The following is a 24,542-nucleotide window of genomic DNA, read 5'->3' as shown; positions in this document are numbered from 1 at the left end:
TTATTTTCCAATAACAGCACACCCTGAAGTGTTTTATTCCTCCAATCTGCCAACTATTGCAATTATTTGTTTATTAAAGAATTATAGATCATACTTTTTTGTCCATTTGTAGTTGTTTAATATTGTGGAAAGTCCACTTAGCCAGTTAGTTCATGCTCTCACTTATGTTATAGGGCTTTTAAACCCACACCAGCAGCCTCACTTTTTTTCTCTTGAAGTTATTAAGACAATTAAAACCCAAACTAAAAAAAACAAACAGCTTTACATGTTACAGAGAAACCGCAAACTCCTCCGCCAAGACTTCCCATGTCAGAAATCATGAGATTACAGCTTTTTATTTCCTATTAATGCAGTCCTGCATGCAACTGTGACTTCATTAAATCCATATAAATATAATGTCTCACTTCTCTGTGTCCCATTGAAAAGAAAAAAACAAAAAAACAAAAAAAAAAACAAGATTCGTCCAGTCTTGCCAGGAATATTTGTGAAAAAGTAACAAAAACCCCAGACGTATTTGTCTAAGGTCGTTTTTCCTTACATGTTCTCTTAGGCATAGATTCAACTGTTGGCATCGATTCAGAGTTTGTGCGTGCTAATTCGGTTGGTAGGATTTCGAGAAACCACGAGTGTGTGGTTTGCGACCGTACAATCGTAACACCTCTTAGACAGCACACTAATTTCTCCTCTCCTAAAAATGGATTGGCAGTTAATTCAGAGCTCATACAGACATTATGAAAACAAATACAAAATGATGGTTAAACCATAATAACCCTGGGAAACGCATGGTTTGAAAACCACGTTTGTTCACACCGCCAAAAAAAAAAAAAAAAACCCATGGTAGTTGTGCCTAATAGGGCTACTATAGTTTCACCACTATGTGATAATCGTAACTACGATATAACACACGAAAAAAAGTGACTTAAGGGAAATTACACATGATAAAACAAGCAAACGTATGCCTAATGTTTTGTGGGAAGTATAAGGACTGTAATTGAATAACTTCCTCACACTCCTCAGACTATACGCATCAGGAATCAGAAACCGTAGTTTATAATTGCTGCTGTAATAAAATGTTATGAAACACACAGTTACATGGGTATGCATGAACAGGCTGATCAGATAAGTGTATACTGAGTATAAGCACTAAATATATTACATCCTAATACTTTGGCAGCAAAGTACTGAGTATCTCCATTTAAATTCCACAGTATGATATTTAAATCAGAGCCATTTGAAAATAGGTAAAAAAATTTAAAGTAATAGTCCGCTTTAAAATACTATGATTAAATCTATATTTCAGGCTGTAACTGAGCTTTTTTTATTATTATTATCTTTTTTTTCTCTCTCTCCAGAAGACATCTGTAACAGTCAATTTGACTCGAGTAGATTTGACTTGATTACTACAGACGCGGGAGATGAAACGACTATATAAAGGGATGTCTTCAATCCATTAGAGCTTTTCTCGAAGGCTTTTATTCAATAGCAGTAATTTACTCACCTCCAGGCTATCGCTTTTATGCGCTCAAAGGATGTTCTTCATCTTTTCAGCATTCCTGCTATAACCTTAGTGAATTTGTGTTGAGAGAGTCAGAATGGAGGAGATGCTCTCGTGGTATATGTGTTTTTGTAAATGTGGTCTAGCGTGCATGCCTGAACCTGAAGTATTGAAGCATTTCGTTTGTTGACCTCATACTGGATTAGGGCTTTTGTCAGAAAATCCTAACATCCTAACCTTTTGTGAAACTACGGTTCAAGGCTTGCGGCGTTAGAGACGAAAACACAAAACAGCTACTGCCTATTAAATGATTGTGTTACATGAAGTGAAATTATTTTCGGTAGTGCTTTATTTGAATGAGATCTCCATCAGTTTTCATGAGCATTCTATAGAGCCTTACTAAAGCAATATGAGTAATATGTCGTGTGTGACTTTATACCACAGTGCTGTTGAATTCTCGAGAATTCGGCAGTGCTCTATCATTCGTGAAGCTGCATATATATATATATATATATATATATATATATATATATATATATATATAGCCCTCCACTAAAATTGGCACCCAGAAGACAGAAGGCTGTGAAAAATTATCTTTCTTGTTTGACCTTAAAAAAAAATTCACAAAAAATACTCTTCTCTCATGGATATCAAACAATTGCAAACAAAACACAGGTTTAGCAAAAAAATATTTTTTTAAGTAGGTATGCAACAATTACTGGCAGCCTTTTAGTCAATACTTTGTGCTAGCTCCCTTTGCCATGATATCAGCTCTGAGTCTTCTCCTATAATGCCTGATGAGGTTGGAGAATACATGGCGAGGGATCTGAGACCGTTCCTCCATACAGAATGTCTCCAGATCCTGCACATTTCGAGTTCCACGCTGGTGGACTCTCCTCTTCAGTTCACCCCACAGGTTTTCTATGGGGTTCAGGTCAGGGGACTGGGAGGGTCATGGCAGGAGCTTGATTTTGTGGTCAGTAAACCATTTTTGTGTTGATTTTGATGTATGTTTTGGATCATTGTCCTGCTGGAAGATCCAACCACGGCCCATTTGAAGCTTTCTGTCAGAGGCAGTAAGATTTTCATTTAATATCTGTTGATATTTGAGTCCATGAATGAATGTATACTAACAAAATGTCCAGATCCTCGGGCAGAAATACAGCCCCAAAACATTAAAGATCCACCATCATATTTAACCGTGGGCATGAGGTACTTTTCCATATGGCTACCTCTCTGTGTGCGCCAAAACCACCTCTGGTGTTTATTACCAAAAAGCTCCATTTAGGATTCATCTGACCATAGACCCCGATCCCATTTGAAGATCCAGTAGTGTCTGGCACACTGAAGATGCTCGAGTTTGTTTTTGGATGAGAGTAAAGGCTTTTTTCTTGAAACCCTTCCAAACAGCTTGTGGTGATGTAGGTGACTTCAGATTGTAGTTTTGGAGACTTTCTGACCCCAAGACGCAACTAACTTCTGCAGTTCTCCAGCTGTGATCCTTGGAGATTTTTTGTCCTCTTCACAGTGCGTTGAGACGATATAGACACACGTCCAATTCCAGGTTGATTCATAACATTTCCAGTTGACTGGAACTTCTTAATTATTGCCCTGATGGTGGAAACGGCCATTTTAAATGCTTGTGCTATTTTCTTATAGCCACGCCCCATTTTGTGAATCTCAACAACCTTTTGCCGCACATCACAGCTATATTCCTCGGTCTTACCCATCGTTATGAATGACTAAGGGAATTTGGCCTATGTGTTACCTCATATTTATACCCCTGTGAAACAGGAAGTCATGGTTGAACAATTTCCTGTTCCTACTCACCCAGGTGTACAGAAAAACCCCCACTAAATATCAGTGGGAATATCCTTAAATATATATTTCTCATATGAATTCATAGGGTTGGCAATAATTGTTGCACGCTTATATTTAACAAAGATATCTTTTTTTATATATATAAACCTGTATTGTGTTTGTAATTGTGTGATATTCATGAGAGCAGAGTATTTTTGTGAATTTGTTGAACAAAAGATCAAAGGGTTAAAGACAACTTTTCACAGCCTTCTTGTTGAAATAGTTAACACCCGTTTACTGTTGTGGAAGGAGTCTCCAGTGTCAGATTTGCCATATATAACTGCTATAACGTAAGAGATAACAGGAACTAACTTGTTTCATGATGTTCGCCAACATTAAATGTAACTCTAATGGCATGACGTCATTTATGAATGAATAAAAAACCTAATTGTTGGATAAGTGCTGTGGTATAAGAGGAATAAAACACTTCCAGAGAAGAACCATCACAGCTTTTAGAACTGTTCTACATGATGTATCTATTCCACAAATCGGCTTAACGACATGGTCTTTGTTTTATGATCTCATAATGAAAAACACGAGCTATATTTATTTGACAATCGTATTATCACGTCATGATGTTTCTTTTTAAGTATAATGAATGCAATGCTACATAAACACTTTGCCACCTTGATATTTGAAAGATGTTTGCAATGTTTATGAATGTGTTACGCACAATATAACTAAGCTTCGAATACAGCGTAAACTTTTTCCTAATATGTCTATTATCTAGCAAGGAGAAATAGACGCTGTGACGCTGTGAGAGAAGATTTGAGCCTTTTGTATCTGAATGTACTGCGTTCTTCTTGGTGCTGTTTATTCTGCTAATCTGATCATGGAAAGTGTTGGAAATGTACTTGCGCTTGTGTACTTTGGTTAAAGATGGTCAACATCTTTTGACACCTTTCTGGACGCTATCCTAAAAAAGCAGACCTTCGTTTTGCAAAATCCTTAACCGAGTCTTTAAACATAAAAAAAATATAAAAATGTATTTGCCGTGTTAACACATAAACGTAGTTCAATGCCCTGCGGTAATATCACACGTCTAAGCTATTCACACTTCTGCAGAAGCAAGAAAAATATGGAAATTTCTCTCAAGGATGTAAAAAAAAAAACAACAAAAAAAAAACCCACCATGCAGAAATTTCAGACTGCCCTCAGACAGTGTGTATAAGCAACCAAAGTCTGGTATTATGCCAAATGTTTTCACCCATCTCTCTCACACACACACACACACACACACATGCGCACACCCTACAGTTACAGATATTTAGAGTGCAAAATAATTTTACTTGACAAAAACACAAACCCCAACACAAAAACATTCCAGTCATGCTTCTCTCCAATGTGCTGTGCAGGAACGTTCCGGCGCGGCCAGAGCCTTTTCCTGCATCCAGGCTGAAATTGAGATAATTGCACAGTTCACTCGGGATCATGACCCGTCGTGGTCACTCGAGGTATGAGAGCCGCGTCCACATCTGTGCTATGCTCAGAGACAGAAGTTGCCATGGAGATTTTAGTTGTCAAAAATCTAAACTATGAAATAAAAAATAAATAAATAAAATAAGATTCAAATCACAAGAGTTGCTGTAACAGGTCGCAACGTCGCATAGAGAACACGAGAGAACGCAAGAGAAGTACATCTGTCTACCTTTAAGTCCTTTATATTTACTCTTTAGATATCTAAACAGCTCTATATTTACAGCTTGCATAATGGCGGTTTATCAAACACAACTCAAGACAGACATTTAACATAAAGACTTAGCTGTTTCGGCCTCTCGTGCTCCTACCATATGTCACTAGAACACACACACACACACACGACATGGGTTATATAATCCAAATAATTATGCACAAGTCAAACTTCTCACTATTTACCCTCACACTCATCTCCCAAACTCCCCCCCCCCCTCCCCCACTCCCATTACAGCCTTCGCTAAAACCACACCCTGTCTGCCACAATCACTATGTACACAGTTAAAAATACCTGCATAGTATATTCCAGCGACTGCAGAATTACCGCATTATGATTTAGAAGCACATGAACTTTCATTAAAACCCTTTCGACTACACGGTTACACACGCTTATCATTGTAATTCCTATATACAGTATAGTGTAGGCCTACATAAATGCATCTCCAACGTTCCCCTTTGTCTCAAGTGATTACACCGAGTGTTCCTGACGTAATACATTCGCAAGGGGACGCTTTCAGTTTTTAAAATGCAGCTTTTTAAAAAAAAATTTTTTTATATCGACCGGACGTTGATATCACCAGCGCTACGCCTCATTCAACAAGTTACTGAACTAAAATGTCAAAAGTTAGTAAAAAGATACAACACATAGCTTGTTTTGGACTTTTTCTCTCTTGATATAATGAAGGTAATAATAATAATAATAATAATAATAATAATGACAGTGCCCTGTGATGGACTGGCACCCTGTCCAGGGTGTACCCCGCCTTGTGCCCGATGCTCCCTGGGATTGGCTACAGGTTCCCCGTGACACTGAAGAAGGAGTAAGCGGTAGAAGATGGATGGATAATAATGACAGTCATTCCTCTGTATATATGGGTCGGCTGTGGATCATGTGGTAGAGCATGTTGTCCACTAATCGTAGGGTTGGCGGTTTGATTCCCGGCCCACGTGACTCCACATGCCGAAGTGTCCTTGAGCAAGACGCTGAACCCCAAGTTGCTCCCGATGGCAAGTTAGCGCCTTGCATGGCAGCTCTGCAACCATTGGTGTGTGAGAGTGTGTATGAATGGGTGAATGAGACACAGTGTAAAGTGCTTTTGATAAAAGTGCTATATAAGTGCAGACCATTTACCATGTATATACAGTATGTATGAGTTTTGCTCAACATGTTACCGCACGGTCATTTGGTCACTAAACTGAAGGGACTTACTGTAGCACTTAGAGTTCACTGCACACGGTCAGGCAGCTGTGAGGTAGATTTATTCAGACAGCTATTTCACAACCATAATGTTTTATTAAGATAATGAGATCAAATACATCAAAAAAAAAAAAATAGATCAATAAAGGAGAAACCTGCACTCATGAACCACAGCCCTGAAGGGGTTATTTCCTGTATTTAACAGAAAGAAAGAGCAACAAACTGCTGTAGGCAAACTCACAAACTGAGCAGCTATGGGCTAAACTTCTGTGAGGTTTTTACTCAAATATCCGGAATAAAGTTTCCAACTATGTGTATAAGATGTGTAATATAATTAATTTTGTCGTATCAGGTGCCAAGCCAAAACACGGTCTAATATATGATATGTTGATATGTTAATATAATTTAATATGTTGGTCAGTGTTTAATACAGCCTCAGAGAGTGAGTGTTCCTGTTCATGTCTTCATCATTCTCTACGGTACATACCATCTACGTCTACTGATGCGGATAAATATCTAATAAATGCACCAGATTAATTCTGACCTGATGCCACCGACATGTGCACGTCAGAATCCTAACCTTTCAAGTGCACAATTAAAGTCCGTCCCTCTGCTCATCCTTTATGCAAATTCATGCAAACAAATGGTTGCCATGTGTCTGACCCCACACATGGCACACAGCGCCTGCTGACCTCCTCAAAAGTGTCCCTGATTATGTGACTTCTGAAATTCATTTTTAACCCAACGTCAGGTGTGAAAAAAAAATCACAGAACGCAGAAAACGAACTACATACAGTATGTACTCACCAACTAGTTTAAACAATTTACCCGTCTTCTGATGGCTTTTTCCACCATATCTCAAACTGGTTTCATGAACATGATAATGAGTTCTTCAGTGGCCTTCAAAATCACTGAATAGGGATATGATTTTTATCAATGTATATGGATAGAGTATCAATTATTTGCTGATGTTTATAACGTGATACTTCGCACCTGAAACTTACTTTAATCAGTCGCGCTCAGTCATGGCATAACTGTCATATCACAGCAAACCAATGACTACATTTCCCATCCTGCACTGCGGCCTACAAACATGGCCGCCGTGGAACACTCATTCATTCTAATCATGCACACCTGCATCCAATCTCACGCACACTCACACCACAGTTTAAAAGGACTTTCGAGGCATTACTTTGCGAAGTATTGAGAGTTATCACCGTACCAAGCGTTTGTACCCTGTTCCTCAGTTTGATTCATGTTCTTTGATCTTGTTTCTCGTTCTCGATTCTCGCCTTGCCTAGTCTGTGCCAGTTTGCAGATCACCTGACCCCATTGCCTGTTTTTGACCACGCTATTGTCCCATGATTTGGATTTGTCCGCCTGCCTCTCTTTATTAAAAGCTCTTATCTGCACTTGAATCCGTCCTAACCGTTGTTACGTCCAAAACGTGACAATAACTCTACGTTATGCTTACATAATGTACAGATGAATTGTTCTAATATAGATATTTAGGCTATAAAAGTGGATATTGAATGCAGATATAGTACCGTTCAAAAGTCTTGATTGCTTTAAAGCAAACCTGCCTTAAAAATAATGAAATGAAACATTTATACATTAAAAAATATATTTTTTTTAATGTATAAATGTCAATAAGTCAATATTTGGGGTGTCAATGCTTTTGCTTTTTAAAAATGCATCAGGAGTCTCAGGTACACTTTGTGGAGTTTTATAAGGAATGGCTGGTAAGTTGTACCAAGCATCTTGGAGAACCTGCCACAGTTCTTCTAGAAAACTCTGACTGGCACGCTTGCTTCTTTTTTTCCTTTTTTTTTTGCACGTAAAACCCGACCGCCTTCGTTATGTTTCTGGTCTGAAAAGTGGCGCATTATGTAATATGTTGCTTTCCTTAATGAAGTGCAAACATTTTTCTGTAACATTTCATGATTTGTTGGAAAAGTAATGTTTGGAAATCTAAAATGTTTTCGTACTGACTCAGAAATGCGCAAATCATAAAATAAACATCTACAGGGTGTCCCAAAAGAGTCCATACATAAGGGAAATGAACACTTTTAGCAGAATGTCTTCCAAAATTCCAACAATACAGTAAAAACTAAGTATGAACAGTATAATGTTTCCTCAACTAATATCGGCACCCTTGGTAAATATGAGCAAAGATGGCTGTGAAAAATGGTCTTTTTTTTTTTAATCCTTAGGACATTTTTGTTCAAATAATTCATAAATACACTCTCATGGATATCAGGTTTACTACAATCTGAAGCATCTAGGAGTGAATGAATGAATGAATATGCCTTGTATTGATACAGTGACATCTTTATACATTTTAATTTATTTATTCATTTTCATATGATTCATTTGCATGTGATTCATATTCATGTGATTCATTTACATGTGATTCAGTTACATGTGATTCATTTTCATGTGATTCATATTCGTGTGATTTGTATTCGTGTGATTCATTTACATGTGATTCATTTACATGTGATTCATTTTCATGTGATTCATTTACTGATTTGCTTCTCTTTAAATCCACTTTTAGACTGTGATATTACAAAGGTCTTTCCAGATTATTACTTGCCACACTGTATGAGATAACCCCAGTAGAATTGCCTGAATTCTATAATATAATTTGTTCACCATATTAGGTTTAAATCCTCTAAAAACAGATTCGCAATTGACTAACATTACTCCGTTCCAGTTCACATCCTTCGAAGCATTGGTATGTTTTGTTTACTCTCACAATCCCCCAAACACACACACACACACACACCCAAAGTCTCCATAAAAAAAAATGAGACAGCAGTGTTTCCCATAATAACCAAAAGTGACATCTTTATAAAACAAACAAATGTCATTCATCAAAATGGCTTGCTTTTCCCCATTGGTGGCTCTCTGGTCTTCATGTTGGTTTATCCTTTTTAAGAACAAATGCAGTCTTCACCGGCAAACCCTAGGGCTCAAACCAAGAGTAGACACTCAGAGCTATTCATTCTTTAAACCATCCCTTTCACAAGGCCGCAAGAACCACATTCCAATATTTTGGATCCCTTAAAAAAAATGTGAGGAGCCATGTTCTAAGTAATTTCACATATCTAGGTGTAAATATGAGGAAATGCGATTCAGATCATTCATCTCATATTCATCTTTTGATCTCAAACCCAAATTTCTTCAATGTATAGCGAAAACAATAGAACTGGTCTCGCTGTGCCAATACTTTCGGATGGGACTGTCACATTTTACCGACAATCGTGATTCTTTATTTATTAAACAATGACAAGTCATACTTTTTAACCATTTCTGGTTACATTTATTGTTGTGAAATGTCCCTGTGTGTTCCCTTTGTCTATAAAAAAAAATATACAAACCTATTAGAAAAGAACGCATTAATAGAAATAACATACACTATAATTTCTCTTTCACCCTGCACTGCTGTCAGATTGCTTTGTAAAGCTGTTGTGTACAGAATAACACACAATGTCGTGTGCTGTCGTAGGAAAATATTCCTGACCGTGCATAGCGTTAGTATCATGAGAAAAGTAAGCATTATTCTCTGTATAAGTATACACACCGGCTTTGGTTTGAAGGTGTGGATATAAAAATCCCTGTGTGTTCAGAAGTGTACTTTTCCAGGTACAGGGCTTGGTATTGCCATGGTAACGGAGGCGAACGGGAGGCGGCGGGTGGTACACACAGTGTGCAGGAACATAAATCAGACAGCGAGAGACGATAGGATTTATTACAAAGCAATGTGTACGATCGGTAAGAATACCATCATACGATGCGTGTTCTTCTGAGAGACGATGAACCGAATGTTATACAGTACGTGCAACATGCATCTGAATAGAAAGGGTTAATCTCTCGCACTGGTGCGGGAAGAAAAAAATATACGTGATCAATTTAAGTCCTAATTGTCTAGTTTATACTGTAATGAGTGCACTGGTTAGGAAGTATTCCTCCGGTTAATATGAATGGAAGTCGTATACTTACGCACCAGGCGGAGGATTTTATCAAAACACACGTGATTTAGAATAGCATTCATCTAAGCATAGAGCTGAGGTGTAGGTGGATAATGATTATGTTCAAGGGCACATTAGTTCTTGACCAGGCCTCAATTTGAACTCAGAACCTTTCACTCACATGTTTGCTGAGCTACAATCCTCTCTTCCGTAAGAAGGGTGCACTAGTAAACCACAACAGCGCAGGCACTTACTCTCCACGGGAAAAAACAACATCTTAGCCAGTGAAACGCCAAACCAAGGACACGGATTGATGAAAGGTGGTATGCTGGCACAGCGGGTATCAGTGACGTCTCACAGCTCCAGGGACACTGGGGTTACTGAGTCGGTGTGGCGTTTCACGTATTGTGTCCGTTTGGGATTCCTCTGGGTTCTCCGGTTTCCTCCAACATCACAAAAACGCGCCGGGAAGTGAACTGGCAACTCCAAATTGCTCCTTGAATGTGAGCGTGTGTGTGTGTGTGTGTGCATGGTGCTCTGAGATGGACTGGCATCCCAGTGAGAGTGTGTTTCTGCCTCACACCCAGTGTTCCTATAGAACTTGGATACAGCACACACTAGGTAATGAATGAATGAATAAACATTTTGAATTTGGCATTTTTATTATGTTTTGGGAAAAAAATATACGCGCTTGGCTGCCATTTTGGTCATTCTCCACCAACATCTGTCTAGGTGTCTGATATGTACCACACACACACACACACACACACACACACACACACAACAGAACTGAAGTCCATGCTATTGAAAGCTGAGATCACAGGGGGCGCTCTTGGTCTGGTTGAAGTTCTGTAAGAATGTGATGGAGAAAGTTTGTGCAGGTCCTGCAGATTTCTGTTCAGTGTTCAATCCACACAACCACAGGACCAAAACATTTCCATAAAGAAAACGAGTCTTCCAACGGAGGATGATTACTCCAGCTGAATAAATTTGCCTTGGTTTAATTGATTGTGTGCCACGGAGTCAAGGAATGAGAGTGCCATTACATTTTCCAGCTGGATTAGATGAGTAGGATGGATTGGTTTGGGACGGGAGAGGAAAAGAGAGCGAGGATGTGGCGAGAGAGAGAGAGAGAGAGAGAGACAGAGAGAGACGCACAAACACAAAGTGCTACAGTTATAAAGAAAGACAATGAGACAGACACTAAGAAAGTGTAAGGAAGAAAGTGAAAGAGAGAGAGAGAGAGAGAGAGAGAGAGAGAGAGAAAAGGGAGAGTGATAGAGACAGAGGGAGTGTGTGAGAGAGTGTGAGGTAGAGTCTCTCCTCGTCTCCGGTGCGGTGTGCAGTAAGTTGCGCTCTCTCTCTCTCTCTCTCTCTCTCTCTCACACTCTCTCTCTCTCTCTCTCACTCTCTCTCCGCTGTAACTTTCCTCCTCCGGATCCTGAACTCCGTCTCTCTCCCACCTGCGCAGTTCGGAGCTGCCATGAATCCCGCCGCCGCGTTTCCGATCTTGATCTCCGCGCTGCTGCTGCCCGCCCACGGCCTCTACATCGCCAGTAGCCTAGGTACGCTCTTTATCCCTCTACTCTTCGCACTTTTACATCCTCCTGGATAATCATGATGGTGATGATGATGATGATGATGGTGATGATGATGATGATGATGATGAAAATCATGGCGATGATGATGATAATAATGGTGATGATCTCTTGCACTGGGCGAGTCCTGCTCCAGCATGCATGCAGCGCATAAATCGCTTTACTTCTCCATGTGAACTTGCTCAGACATCGGTGCAAAAGGACTTTCCCCACTCCTGCGTGCTGGCATCACTCCTCTGCTTGCACCAGGGCTCGATTTATGTATTTGATTGATTTTAGCCCAGTTTAGCTGATTTGCGCGCATTGCGCTTTAATGCGCGCGGGTCTCCACATGGCACTGCGCACTGAGCGCTATGGACATGAGCGTGCAGGGAAACGCTTCTAACACGAACGCGTCAAAACAGGAGTATACAAGCTCTGATTTCTCTGATAGCTTGTGTTTGTTGTTGTTGTTGTTGTTGTCTGGAGCGATGCTGCGCGCGCGATCCAGGTGGTTGATATAGAAATGATACAGTGAGATACTAAGCAGCACTTTTTTTTCGCTCATAGGTGTGGCTCGTCACCTCAGCGCTTCAGTATTCAGTGTCAGATAGGAGAAAGTGGAAATTATTCAAAGAGCAGAAAGCAGGTGTGCGTGCGTGCGCGCGTGCGGGCGTGCGTGCTGCTGCGGTCGCGGGTTTAAGCGTGCATGTGGAGCAGGTGGCTCGCGGCGGAAAGCCCGGGACACGTGGCAATGTTTGGAAACCGATCAGTGAGAAAACACTTAAAGTGCTTTGACCTGAGGCTCGTCTAGGATGTATTACTACTGCCAGTCAAACCTTTTGAGCACGAGCAAAACTATTATTATTATTATTATTATTATTATTATTATTATTATTATTATTACTCCCACTACTACTACTTAGGCTACTTTTTTGTTTCCAGCATTTCTATGGAAATACATTATTAGTAGAATAGACCAGTTGCATAAATTAACAGCTGTCACTGCATAAGCCTAATGCATGCACGCTGCAACGCACGCGCTAATGCATCATGCGTTAATAAGACTGTCCTGTTTTAATGATTATTAACTTGTGCAAAAGTTCAAGCATTGTGTGTGTGTGTGTGTGCGCTTGCAGATTCCCTGCAGCACGTGCTGGGGGACTATGGACTGGTGAGGCCCGTGTTGAGCGATGCGCACGGCCGCTTCTTGTCGCACGCGGTATCGGCAGGCGCAGCACGCGGGCAGTTCCGTAGGCGCTGGCGAAGAGAGGCGGAAACGGTCGACGAGCCGCGAGGAGACGGTGAGAGGCTCTACTACAACGTCACCGTCTTCGGCCGGGAGTTCCATCTGCGCCTGCGCCCCAACACGCGCCTGGTGGCTCCCGGAGCCAAGATGGAGTGGCAGACGCCGGACGGCACGCGCTCGGAGGCGCTAAACACCGACTGCATGTACGTGGGCGACATCACGGACGTACAAGGAGCCTCGGTGGCCATCAGTAACTGCGACGGCCTGGTGAGTGCAGCTGTGGGTGATATGACCTGAGCGGTGTGATGTTTGTTTTTGCGATGATATTGATGTCCACCACTGTTTACACATTATTACACCACCAAGGGTCACGTGTCTTGTCACAAATCTCAGCACATAACTGTGTTAATTATCTAAGCCCAACACAATTCCCACAGTGCTCCACTTTTAATCACGACTTTCATGAAACATTCCATACTTCACATAAACACTGGGGATCATGGGGGCTTAGTGGTTACCACGTGCGCCTCGCACCACTGGGGTTAGGGGTTCGAATCCCATCTCCGTCCTGTGTGTGTGTGTAGAGCTTGCGTGTTCACCCCATGCCTTCCTCTGGGTACTCCTGTTTCCACCCCCAGTCCAAAGACATGTGCTGTAGGCTGATTGGCATTTCCAAATTATCTGTAGTGTGTGAATGGATGGATGGATGGATGGATGGACGGATGGACATAAACCTTGAACACAAAGCCATAATCACTGACTTAACCAGGACAAGCACTACATCTCAACCCTAATGAACGACCCATTACCCAATGACACGAACCAAAACATAGCTTATCACATTATAGAGAAACTCTTATGTCCTGAAGACTTTCCCATGGTGGAATTATGAAACTAGTGTCAGAGATTCTGATATAAAAAAAAAATTAATCAACACCTTCTAACAATTCAGAATTGAAAATGTAACAGTGCTTTGGTATAAATCACAATACTGAGAGAGGGAATAGAAACCAGAAAGTGTTTGGATCAAATCTCAAGACCAGACCTTTGACCTGCTAAATTTGTGCCCTATTTTATCTCACTTGCATGCCACATAGGACAAAATCTTCTTCCGAATCGTCCTATTATTACAAAAAAAAAAAAATAATATTCAGTTCTTCTCATCATGTATACAAACCTTAATTGATCATTTTGGTCTTCACCGAGAAGTATACATGTCTCAGGAGAGCTTTACTCACACATTATTATTATTATTAGTCACAATATATACTATAACTGATTATAGGCATAGCCTTGTTCTGGAAAGCTGACATTCAATCCATGAACTAAATCAATGACTTTAAGTGATGGCAGCCAATTAGACAGTTTTGCTCCAAACTTAAAGGGCAAATGATAGAGATGAATAAAGTTCTGAGGAGATGGAAACGTAAGAAAATAAATAAATAAATAAATAAATAAATAAATAAATAAATAAATAAATGACACCATACCCATGACTGACAAGTGTGTGCAGTAGAGATGAGAAATTTTCACAAGTCTAAGGCCCCATTTACACGTTTCGTACAGTTTTTCCCAATTGGATCCACACGTTTCTCAAAATAAAACACACATTTACCGAAATACAACCCCAAATCCCATATAACCTATTCCCCAAACTGTAAACCAAGAAGGAAAAGACTTAAGTCTCTCTACAAAACCTAAAGCCAAATAATCCAGTCAGCACACACGTCCCACTAAGAAAAACACTGTGTTGTAAAACACAAAGCACTCAGTTTTCCGCCTTGGGTTCTTTGTATGGTTAGCCGTCTAAAGCAGTTCTAATTGGGACCTTTTATGAAAGGAAAACCATGTGGTGTAAGGGTCTACATAAAACTTTTAACGGTGGACGAGCCGATTAACCCTTTCGCGTGAATCTAGTCGAAAACACAGCCCATGAATAACTGATTTATTTTATATTCTAATTCACTAATTTTTAACGGCCACAAAATAAAAACGGATGACGTGTTCATTTCCAAAGCCTGTTTATTGAAAAGTGCATAAAGAAAAAGATTCACTCCTTGTGAAAACATCCTTGTGAACATCCATCCATCCATCCATCCATCCGTCTTCTACCGCTTTATCCTTTTCAGGGTCACGGGGAAACCTGGAGCCTATCCCAGGGAGCATCGGGCACAAGGCGGGGTACACCCTGGACAGGGTGCCAGTCCATCGCAGGGCACAATCACATACACACTCACACACCCATTCATACACTGCGGACACTTTGGACATGCCAATCAGCCGACCATGCATGTCTTTGGACTGGGGAAGGAAACCGGAGTACCCGGAGGAAACCCCCGCAGCACGGGGAGAACATGCAAACTCCGCACACACAGGGCCATGGCGGGTCTTTGTGAACATACTTTGTCCAATTATAGAAGGCTCCAAGTAGAACGTTTTGAGAGACCAAAGTTCAATAATGATTCACTACGACCGTATCTAGAACATCATAAAACAGATGAAATACACTTGAAGAACCCCCATGGTTGTTTTTCAGTCCTACACTCCATCTAGCGTCTTCATGATACAATATCTACAGTACTGTGCTAAAGTCTTAGACACATGCAAAGATGCTGTAGAGCAAAGATGCCTTTAAAAATAATGATATTAAATGTTTCTTCATTAAATAAATACTATAAAGACTAGTAAACGGTAATAAATGAAACAAGGGCGATATTTCGTGTGACGACCCTTTACTTTAAAAAAAAAAAAAAAAGTCTCGGGTAGAATTCGTGCAGGTTTATAAGGAAATGAGCTGAAGGTTTTATTGAGCGTCTTGCAGAACCAGACACGGTTCTTCTGGAGATTTTGTCCGTCGCACTCGCTTCTTATTTCTGCAGCAAAACCCAGCAACCGTCATTATATTTTTCCATGAAAAGTCTCTCTTACCGCTTAATATTCCGCTTTCTTTACGAACATACAAACATTTTTTTTCCTGTAACATTTAATTCTGTGCTAGAAAACGTAAAGTTTGGGAATCTAAAATGTTTTAGTACCGACTCGATAACGTAGAAGTCATAAAATAAAAAAATAAAAAAATCGATAACAAAGTTTGTACTAAAATAAACAGGGTGGCTAAAACTTTTGCACAGTACTGTACATCTACACAAACAACCCTTAAGGAATTCAACCTTACCTATCATATGATGAAGTTTTCTGTAAAGAAGATGTTTATTCAACATTGTTGGAAGGAGTCTCCAGTCTTAGCACTTTGTAACAGTCAGGTAAAGTTTTCCATAACGGGAAAGTCTTCCAGATGGCGGACGTTGTGCTTTTTGGTTTCTCGGTAACAGGACAAATCGCATATTTTTTCTTAACTTAATCATTTCAAGACAGAAGAATGAGAAAAGCTGGTGAGGAAACCAGTATTTATAACTGTTATGATTGAAGTGATAACAGGAAGTAACTTGTTTTTTCGTGGACGTTTCACAAGAATAAATAAGTAGGACGTGTTGTTCTTTAAAGGTGCAAAAGTCGATTTTTTTTTTTTTTTTGGTGTGTTTTCTTACTGGAAAATATGTAGAACATGATAAAAGAAAACAATGAATTAAGCCGTGGCCTTAGCAAACGTTTGAGAAAATCCAATTGGAAAACTGACTTCCATTTCATAGACATTATGAATTATATATATGTATATGTATATGTATATTTATATGTATATGTAATTTCATAGACATTACACAGATCAGCTAAGATCCCAGGGGGCGGAGCTTTGTGAACATAGGTGGGAATCATTCAAATGTTAAATCCCCCCCACTGTTAGAGAACTAATCTTGAAAAAAAAAAAAAAATACTATTCTTATCTAATACACATTAAAGTAATAGACAGTGCAATAGCTGTCAAATTATTGATTCATGATGTGCTGTTATAGAAAAATAATCAACGCTCTGAACACAATAAAAACCGGATCTTTTGATCAATAAGGGTTCTTGGCTTTGACAACACTTTGTTATAGTGTACATAGAACCTTTGAGAGTTTTGGAGACCGAATAACCTTTTGGAGTGGTAGATTCAGGTATTTTCTAACAAAACCCTGTTGACATTTGATCCTGGGTGATTTCTCCCTGACGTAGATCTTCTTCTCCACATTCTGTTGAAAAAAAAATCGTGGCGAAATCGTGTTACAAAGTATATTACTACTGTTCAGAACCACTCTCATGCTCATGTCATGGTTGCAGTAATCAACAAGAAGCTGTCATTTCATTACGTACCGGTATTTCTGTGCTCGTTCTTTATTCCGTTGGTTGTTTCCTGTAACAATGTGCAACTTGAGATACTTGAGATATCAAGTGATCATTTTGCTGAAGGCAGTGTTGACACAGGTGGGATGTATTTTTGTCCATTAGCACACTGAGTTTTGATAGCTGCTTCAAATGTGCCTAAAAACGTAACCTGTGTGTTCACGACGAGAGTGGAGTTTGTCCACGGAGAGTATGAAAAACGTGGCCATTTTACCGCGCCCGATTTGCACGCTGTTGGCGTAATGACAGTGTGTTTGTATGAAGAAATGGCGTTGGAAATGCTGAGAAAAAAAACAGACTGTAAAACAACAACTCACATAGCGAAGAAAATGGACGGATGACGCTTTTGTAGTAATTGGCTTGTTCCTACAGTCTGTCGGTCTGTCTAATTAACATATTCATTCATTTATTCATTCATCTTCATTCATTTAGAGTCAATCCCAACAACACTAGGGTTGGAAAATTCAATTCAGACAGGATGCCGAGTCAATCGCAGGGTACCGTACGCACACCTTCACACCGAGGGCCGATATAGCGTAGCTAATCCCTTCACCGGCATGTTTTTGGGAGGTAAGAGGAAACCAGAGAACCTGGTGGATCCAATTGGGAGAAAAATGGTTCTCAGACCTGTGTGCATATTCATTGAATTGTCCTGATCAAAATATGAAGGTTTTCTGAAGAAAAAAAGTTGTTTTTTTTTCATACATTATATCGGTGGGGCGCACGGTGGCTTAGTGGTTAGCACGTTCGCCTCACACCTCCAGGGTCCGGGGTTCGAGTCCTGCCGTGGCCATGTGTGTGCGGAGTTTGCATGTTCTCCCCGTACTGCGGGGGTTTCCTCCGGGTACTCCGGTTTCCTCCCCCAGTCCAAAGACATGCATGGTAGGCTGATTGGCGTGTCTAAAGTGTCCGTAGTGTATGAATGGGTGTGTGAGTGTGCCCTGCAATGGATTGGCACCCTGTCCAGGGTGTACCTGGACAAGGTGTACCCCGCCTTGTGCCCGATGCTCTCTATGATAGGCTCCAGGTTCCCCCGTGACCCTGAAAAGGAGTAAGCGGTAGAAGATGGATGGATGGACATTATATCAGTTCTGCTGCAATATTTGTCAAGTGCTTGGTTCTTATGGTGTCCGGATCTGTCCCGTAGTCTATCAGTCGACGTTATCCTCTTGTTGGTGATCTTTAAAACGTCCAAAATGTCTGTCATTGGTCTATAGAATCTAAGCAAATAAAAACGGCACTGTAGGTACAATCAAGATCATGATGACCTATCACATGATGTTCTACTGTTTCCGTTTGCGCTGTCTTTATGGCAGGAAAGCGTTGTGTGATGTGTGTCTTCCTGCTATCCTTCAGCTCGTAACCCTCAGGGTCATCCTGCATATAGAGCAGCTCCGAAGCTTCGCTACACTCACTCCCAGCCACAGCTTCTCCACACGCCCAGACATTTCAGACTGACTATTTTTATTTTCTGGCCAAAATATGGGTAAGGGAAACCACACTTTACGAAATGCAACGTATAATTACGTGGCTGGACTCTTTGGTGTGGGACGGGTTATTTTCGTGAGCGTAGGAATGCTGAGCGTCTGAGAAAGCCGTTTATTGAGGACAGCAGCTGGCTGTAACATCTGCTGATAGAGAAAGCTATTGTTTTCCTCGAAGCAAAAGTAAATATGTTTTGATGGTGGCTTATTTATTACTCATTAAAAGAAAATTTTAATATGACGATACTGTGGCCTGAAGTATAATGTCACCGTTTGAGCAGATCACTATACGTAACTATATTGACTGCGAAAAAAAAAAAAAAAAGCCTAGGAGAGAGTTTTTAATTACTTTTCATTCTACAGTTTGAGCTTTTTTTTAACAAGGAAATATATCAAATAGCAGACAGGTGGTAAATAAGTAAACAAAATAAATGAAGACAAGGGCATCATTTGCTAACAAGCTATTTGTTGCTGTGCAATTTCAATTTCTGTGTGTAAATTTCATTAACAGGAAAGCGAAAAGCCTCTGAGATTCCTTTCTCCCCCACCTGAAACAGGCAGTGAACGGATTGCAGGTGTCGGGTTTGGGATCTTGGGATCCGAATAATCAGAGGTTTCGTTCAGTGATGACGGGGGTGAATTGCTCAGGCCAGAGAGGTGCTATTTGTGGTAAAGAGACTTGCTTTCATAGTGCAAACTCTCAGAGCTGGAGTGCATGCTAAACTTCCTGTTCCTCTGTGCTGTTTACAAACACGCTCATGCTTAGATGTTGTATTCGCATTGTATTAAGATTTTTATATTGTACGAATTATTGACTGAGGAGTTCCAGATGTTCTTCCTGTGTCCATGTGGGTTCCATCCCTGTTCTTTGGTTTCCTCCTCCCGAAAACATACCATAGGTGGATTGGCAACTCTGCATTTCTTCTAGATGTGAATGAGTGTGTGAATGGTGCTGTATACCGTATGCTCTGGACCGGCATCCATCCAAGTGCATTCCTGTCTCATACGTAGTATTCCTGGGATATTCCTCGGGTCTCCTTTGAACAGTGGACGAGTTCAACGAACATCGACTTCATATACAAACCATAATGAACTTTCCATTACTTTCACACTATCCGTTGTTCCCCAGATGAGGACGGGTTCCCTTCTGAGTCCGGTTCCTCTCAAGGTTTCTTCCTCATAACATCTCAGGGAGTTTTTCCCTCACCACCGTCGCCACTGGCTCGCTCAATAGGGATAAATTCACACATTTAAAATCTCTATCCTGTGTTTATATGTTTCCGTCAAGCTGCTTTGAGACGACGTCCATCGTTAAAAGCGCTATACAAATGAAATTGAGTCGTATTGAATCGAAATGAAAAGTGCACGAAATTGTTTTGCACGGTCTGTCGCGGCGATGTTTGTCGCTAAAACAAACCTCTGTAACTGTACTCCTGTCCGACACGATGACGTCACATGACGCATCTTCGCTCAAATCTGCAGAAAATCTGCGGTGATTTAAAAAAATTTGCAAGCTCGTCCGAATGTTGCGGCGTTTGCTTGATTTTGCGTCCATTTCTTCGACCGACCTCAAAAAATCTCAAAATCCTGGACGGACTGATTGTACTGGCGTATTACCTACAGCCGTTGTGTGCACTTGTTTTGTAAAAGTTCTGGATTATTTTGCGCATTTATACTGTATCGTGTCTACGAAACATTGCGAAGTCTTACGGTACTGTCCTGTGTCTCAGCTTAGTGTACTTCCTAGATTTTACCTGTTGATTTAGGATTATTGGACTGCCTTATGTTGAGCCCGTGTTCCTGTGTTTTGACGCATGCTAGGACTTCTGACAATGATTTTTGGGAGCCTATAAGAAACATAACGTTGAGTTTACATACTTGTATCCTGCCTTCTTGAACCGCACATTACAAAAGGGATGTATTAAAATTTAGCCAATGAAAATGTTTGGCTGAAAATGGTCAAAGACTCTAAAAGAGACCATTTGGAATGGAGAAATGTCTATGATCCGATCGTATTTTTCCTTACTTGTATGTTGCCTGGGTTAAAAGTGCCTGCCTAGTCAATAAACCGGAAAGTAATCTAGATTGAAACCATGCGTACAGTGTACACTTCCAGTACGACTCTTTGCTGTCATGCCGCTGTTACACATAGCAACAGCGCATGACCCGTGAGAGTACGGCGTCACCGTTGTCATGACTTTGAAAAGTGTCTTCTCTACATGATGCACCATCACTTTCTGACTGATGCAGAGATGGTAATCTCGGCAGCCCTGACTGCGCATGGCGTTTAAAAAGCTGGAGCACTTGGCTGTTTGGTACTGCGTGTACTGTTTTGTCTTGATATCACGTTTGAAATGATTGTTTAGAATTATGCATTTATCATTTTTCTATTATAATCTGCGGTGATGTTTTTATCGAGCACATGTTTCTACAGGAAACTCTGGCAAATCAGACTCATTGAGGAAATTAAAGTGCAAATGAGCTCATTTTATGTCTCGTAGCATGCCGTAGCGATTGGTGGGAAATGTGTGAATTTCCACGGTCAGGTTTGTAATGTCTGTACTGACACAGCTCTTCATGATCAAGCCGGCAAAAAGCGGTTGGCTGTCGATCCAAGCTTAGAGCCTGGTGTTGAAAAGGGGTGGACCATTCACACTACGCAGAACATCCTGATCATCCCTATTATCTTCCATCCGTCTGTCTTTTACTGGGAAAGACTTGATGATGATAGCTTTTGGTATACATAAAACAGGGAAGTTCTGTTATATACCACCATTTGATCCTGAGTTTTGGTCGCTGTCTCTGTGGAGTTTTGCATGTTCTCACCAAGGGCTTCCGCTAGGTTCTACCTCCGAAAAACACTGGATTGGCTAGAGTAAATCGCCCTGTCCAACTGGTATGTATGACGTGCATGTACATTGAATCTTTCTTCCAATCAAGTGTGCTGATTTACCTCCTCGCATGACCCTGTTATGCCATGAAAATGTTTCAATTTGTGTTTATCCAAAAATCTCTTACTCTGTGGTCTTGTATAACTGTATACAGTCTTTAAACTGAAATACAGAAGATTCTGCAGGGCAAAAAGCCTCAGCACACAGATCCCCAGGGCAACTTGGCTGGTAATACTGCCAGAATAATGAAGATATTAGAGACACAGAGACAGCATTCAGTGCATCTGTCAGCAAGAGAGCTGCAAAAAGACAGAACCAAGGTGGTGACAGCGAGCAGGACGGGATAAGAGACTTGCTCATAATGAATGGCTGCTGCTGCTGTTCGTTTCGGTACACAAGCAGGCCAGCGCTCGGCCTTTCCCCAAGGGCTGTTGCTCTTTTAGGAGTAGCCGAGGCCTGATCCTTTCACACACTCCATCGCCCTATGCAATTATATCCTCACCTTCACTTCTCTCACAGGGTGGATCATGTTCTCGTGTCACCACTGAACCCTTCTGTCCATTGGCCTCAATCACAGCACCACTGCTGCTCAGCCCCAGCCTCTAAGAGCCTAGAAGTAATCTCTATGCAGCCGTAGGGTTGTCTTGAAGGTGTTACACAATCGAGGCTTGGAGACTAGCACCAGCTACTATCACCGTGGAGAACTGTATCAGATTGGAAGTGCGAAGAGGTTAAACAGTCCGATGAGACACAACTGTTTCTGCTTATTTGCTCATCAGTAAGCAAGCTACCTTATGTTATCGGGGACAGCAGGGGATTGCGGGAGCAATGAAACGCCTGTCAGCATGCATTTAAAGCGGCTTGTGTGGCTTCCTTGCTTTCGAGTTCACAAGTATGAGAGCTTCTGGAAACTCCCTAGATGCCATCCGTCACTACGAAGAGGGTTGAGAGATGATAGATTGTCAACTAGAAAGTCCAGTTAGTGTCCACAACTGCCCTCTTTCTTCTAGCCTGAGAGGATTAGGGTATATAAATGTAGGTCACGTATCGACTAAACTGCCCTCAGATATCATATATTAGTCCTAATGAGTGTGTTTGTGCAGGCAGTTCCAGTGAGTCTTATTGTTGTGGCTGTGAGGTACATTTTCGGTGGAACTGCGGGAGCTTATAGTAAGAGACTTTGCCTTCGTGTGTGTAACCACGGTAGTGAGTCAGACTGAGCCCAGCTCAAGTATCATTACCTTTGAGTGTGGTTATTATATCAATTTTGTACTGAGCAGTTGTTAACTGACCTCCTTTGGTACTATTTGTGTGAACCAGTCAGCATCGGGGCATGAATGAACGATTGCGCTATCATTACAGACTCCACCCGTCAGCATGGCCCTCAAACCTACAATTACTCAATCAAGGGGCTATTATCAACCAGTCAGTGACGCAGCAAATGCCACGCTCCAGACCTGTAATTACCGACTCTTACTCACAGCAATCCAGCAGCCATTACCCATGCTGCACCGTGCTCATGACACAGTGGTCTGAGCCAGGAGTGTTTTCACTAGCAGGGAAAAAAAAACTACTGAGTTCAGAAAAATGCTGATACAATAGGATCACATAGGAATGGGGTTAGGAATTGATGCCATTTTGGTTGTGCTTGGTAGGATTGTCAATATTTCTGTACCTGACGGACAAGTCAAGGTATCACGTAAGATAACGCAGGACTCAAAAGATGCTACGCTTATGAATCACATTCTCGGAAACCACTCTCTTGTTGAGCTTATTTGAACTATGTTACCAAGTCATTCGATTTATTATTATTATTATTATTATTATTTTTTGCCTTTCTTCCATTTCAGCATCGCCATGAGGGAGCTACAAACATGCCACACTTTAAAAATGTTAAGAAATACCGGAGCTGGAGCATTCCCTTGGTTAATCCGTGATCTGCACTGACATAACTAAACTCTCCATGCATCTGCATGGAAAACAGTTGGCTGTCAATCCAGGCTTGTAGATGCTGGGGTTCCACAGGGACGTATTAATGGATTATTCACATTCCCCAGACTGTCTTTGTTTGGTCTCTCGTAGGAAATGAGGTGATGCTAGCTTTTGCTGTAAGAAATAAGGCGGGAGGAGATCGTCGAATCTTTTCGAAATTCTCTCATTGATGCCTCCTAATTTCAAGGTACCGCAGTCTGCAGTCTGTATTTATAGAATCAGACGGATTCACCCGTCACAATGATATCGGTCATATACGAAGTGTATGTTCTTACTGTGGTTTCCTGTTGCTTATTTAGACTGATTATTTTCATAGAATACATTCATAAGCAGGATTCTGAGCTGATCATGTTGCTCTGAAACTGTGCTACTAATCGAGGATGCTGGTTTATCTCCTCAGAGTTGAGAATCTCACTCCATAGCACCCTGGTGAGGTGTGATATGATGCCTCCTAGACTCTTCTGTTAAACACTCACTGTCTTTACAGTTTAATATGGCTTCATTGGCCTTGTGTAAGCCTATTATTCAGCCTAGTTATGATAGACCGTCTTTTTTAGAATGCGGTCGTCTCACTGTTATGTTACTTTAACCAGTTTCATAACGCATATATCTTTTGTTATGATGTCTTTCTGCAATTCTGCAGATTGGGGTGAGTCTGGTTGCCGCACTAATGAACAAGACGACAGGAAATGACAGCGATCTGGACGTATTTCACAATTAATGATGGAAATCAAAGCAGGGTGCAAAATATCAAGAGGAGGAACTACAGAGTCTTCCAGATAAAACATCTTATGGTGTGTGAAGAGTATCTAACACTATCATGACATCCATCCATCCATCCATCCATTT

General features: G+C 40.9%; 1 protein-coding gene across 1 annotated transcript in view; it reads left to right on the top strand.

The window, feature by feature from the left end:
• The first annotated feature begins 11,577 nt into the window (after positions 1 to 11,577).
• The window catches only part of LOC128612029 (A disintegrin and metalloproteinase with thrombospondin motifs 2-like), a 137,737-nt gene continuing 124,772 nt past the window's right edge, over positions 11,578 to 24,542 (top strand). The window contains exons 1-2 of the mRNA XM_053631933.1: positions 11,578 to 11,784; positions 12,936 to 13,312. Of these exons, the coding sequence (XP_053487908.1) occupies positions 11,703 to 11,784; positions 12,936 to 13,312 (459 nt within the window). The 5' untranslated portion in view covers positions 11,578 to 11,702. The remainder of the gene's footprint in view (positions 11,785 to 12,935; positions 13,313 to 24,542) is intronic.

Source organism: Ictalurus furcatus, chromosome 8 (assembly GCF_023375685.1).
Source record: "Ictalurus furcatus strain D&B chromosome 8, Billie_1.0, whole genome shotgun sequence".
In the NCBI taxonomy this organism is placed as follows: domain Eukaryota; kingdom Metazoa; phylum Chordata; class Actinopteri; order Siluriformes; family Ictaluridae; genus Ictalurus; species Ictalurus furcatus.
This window is presented reverse-complemented; position numbering and strand designations above follow the sequence as displayed.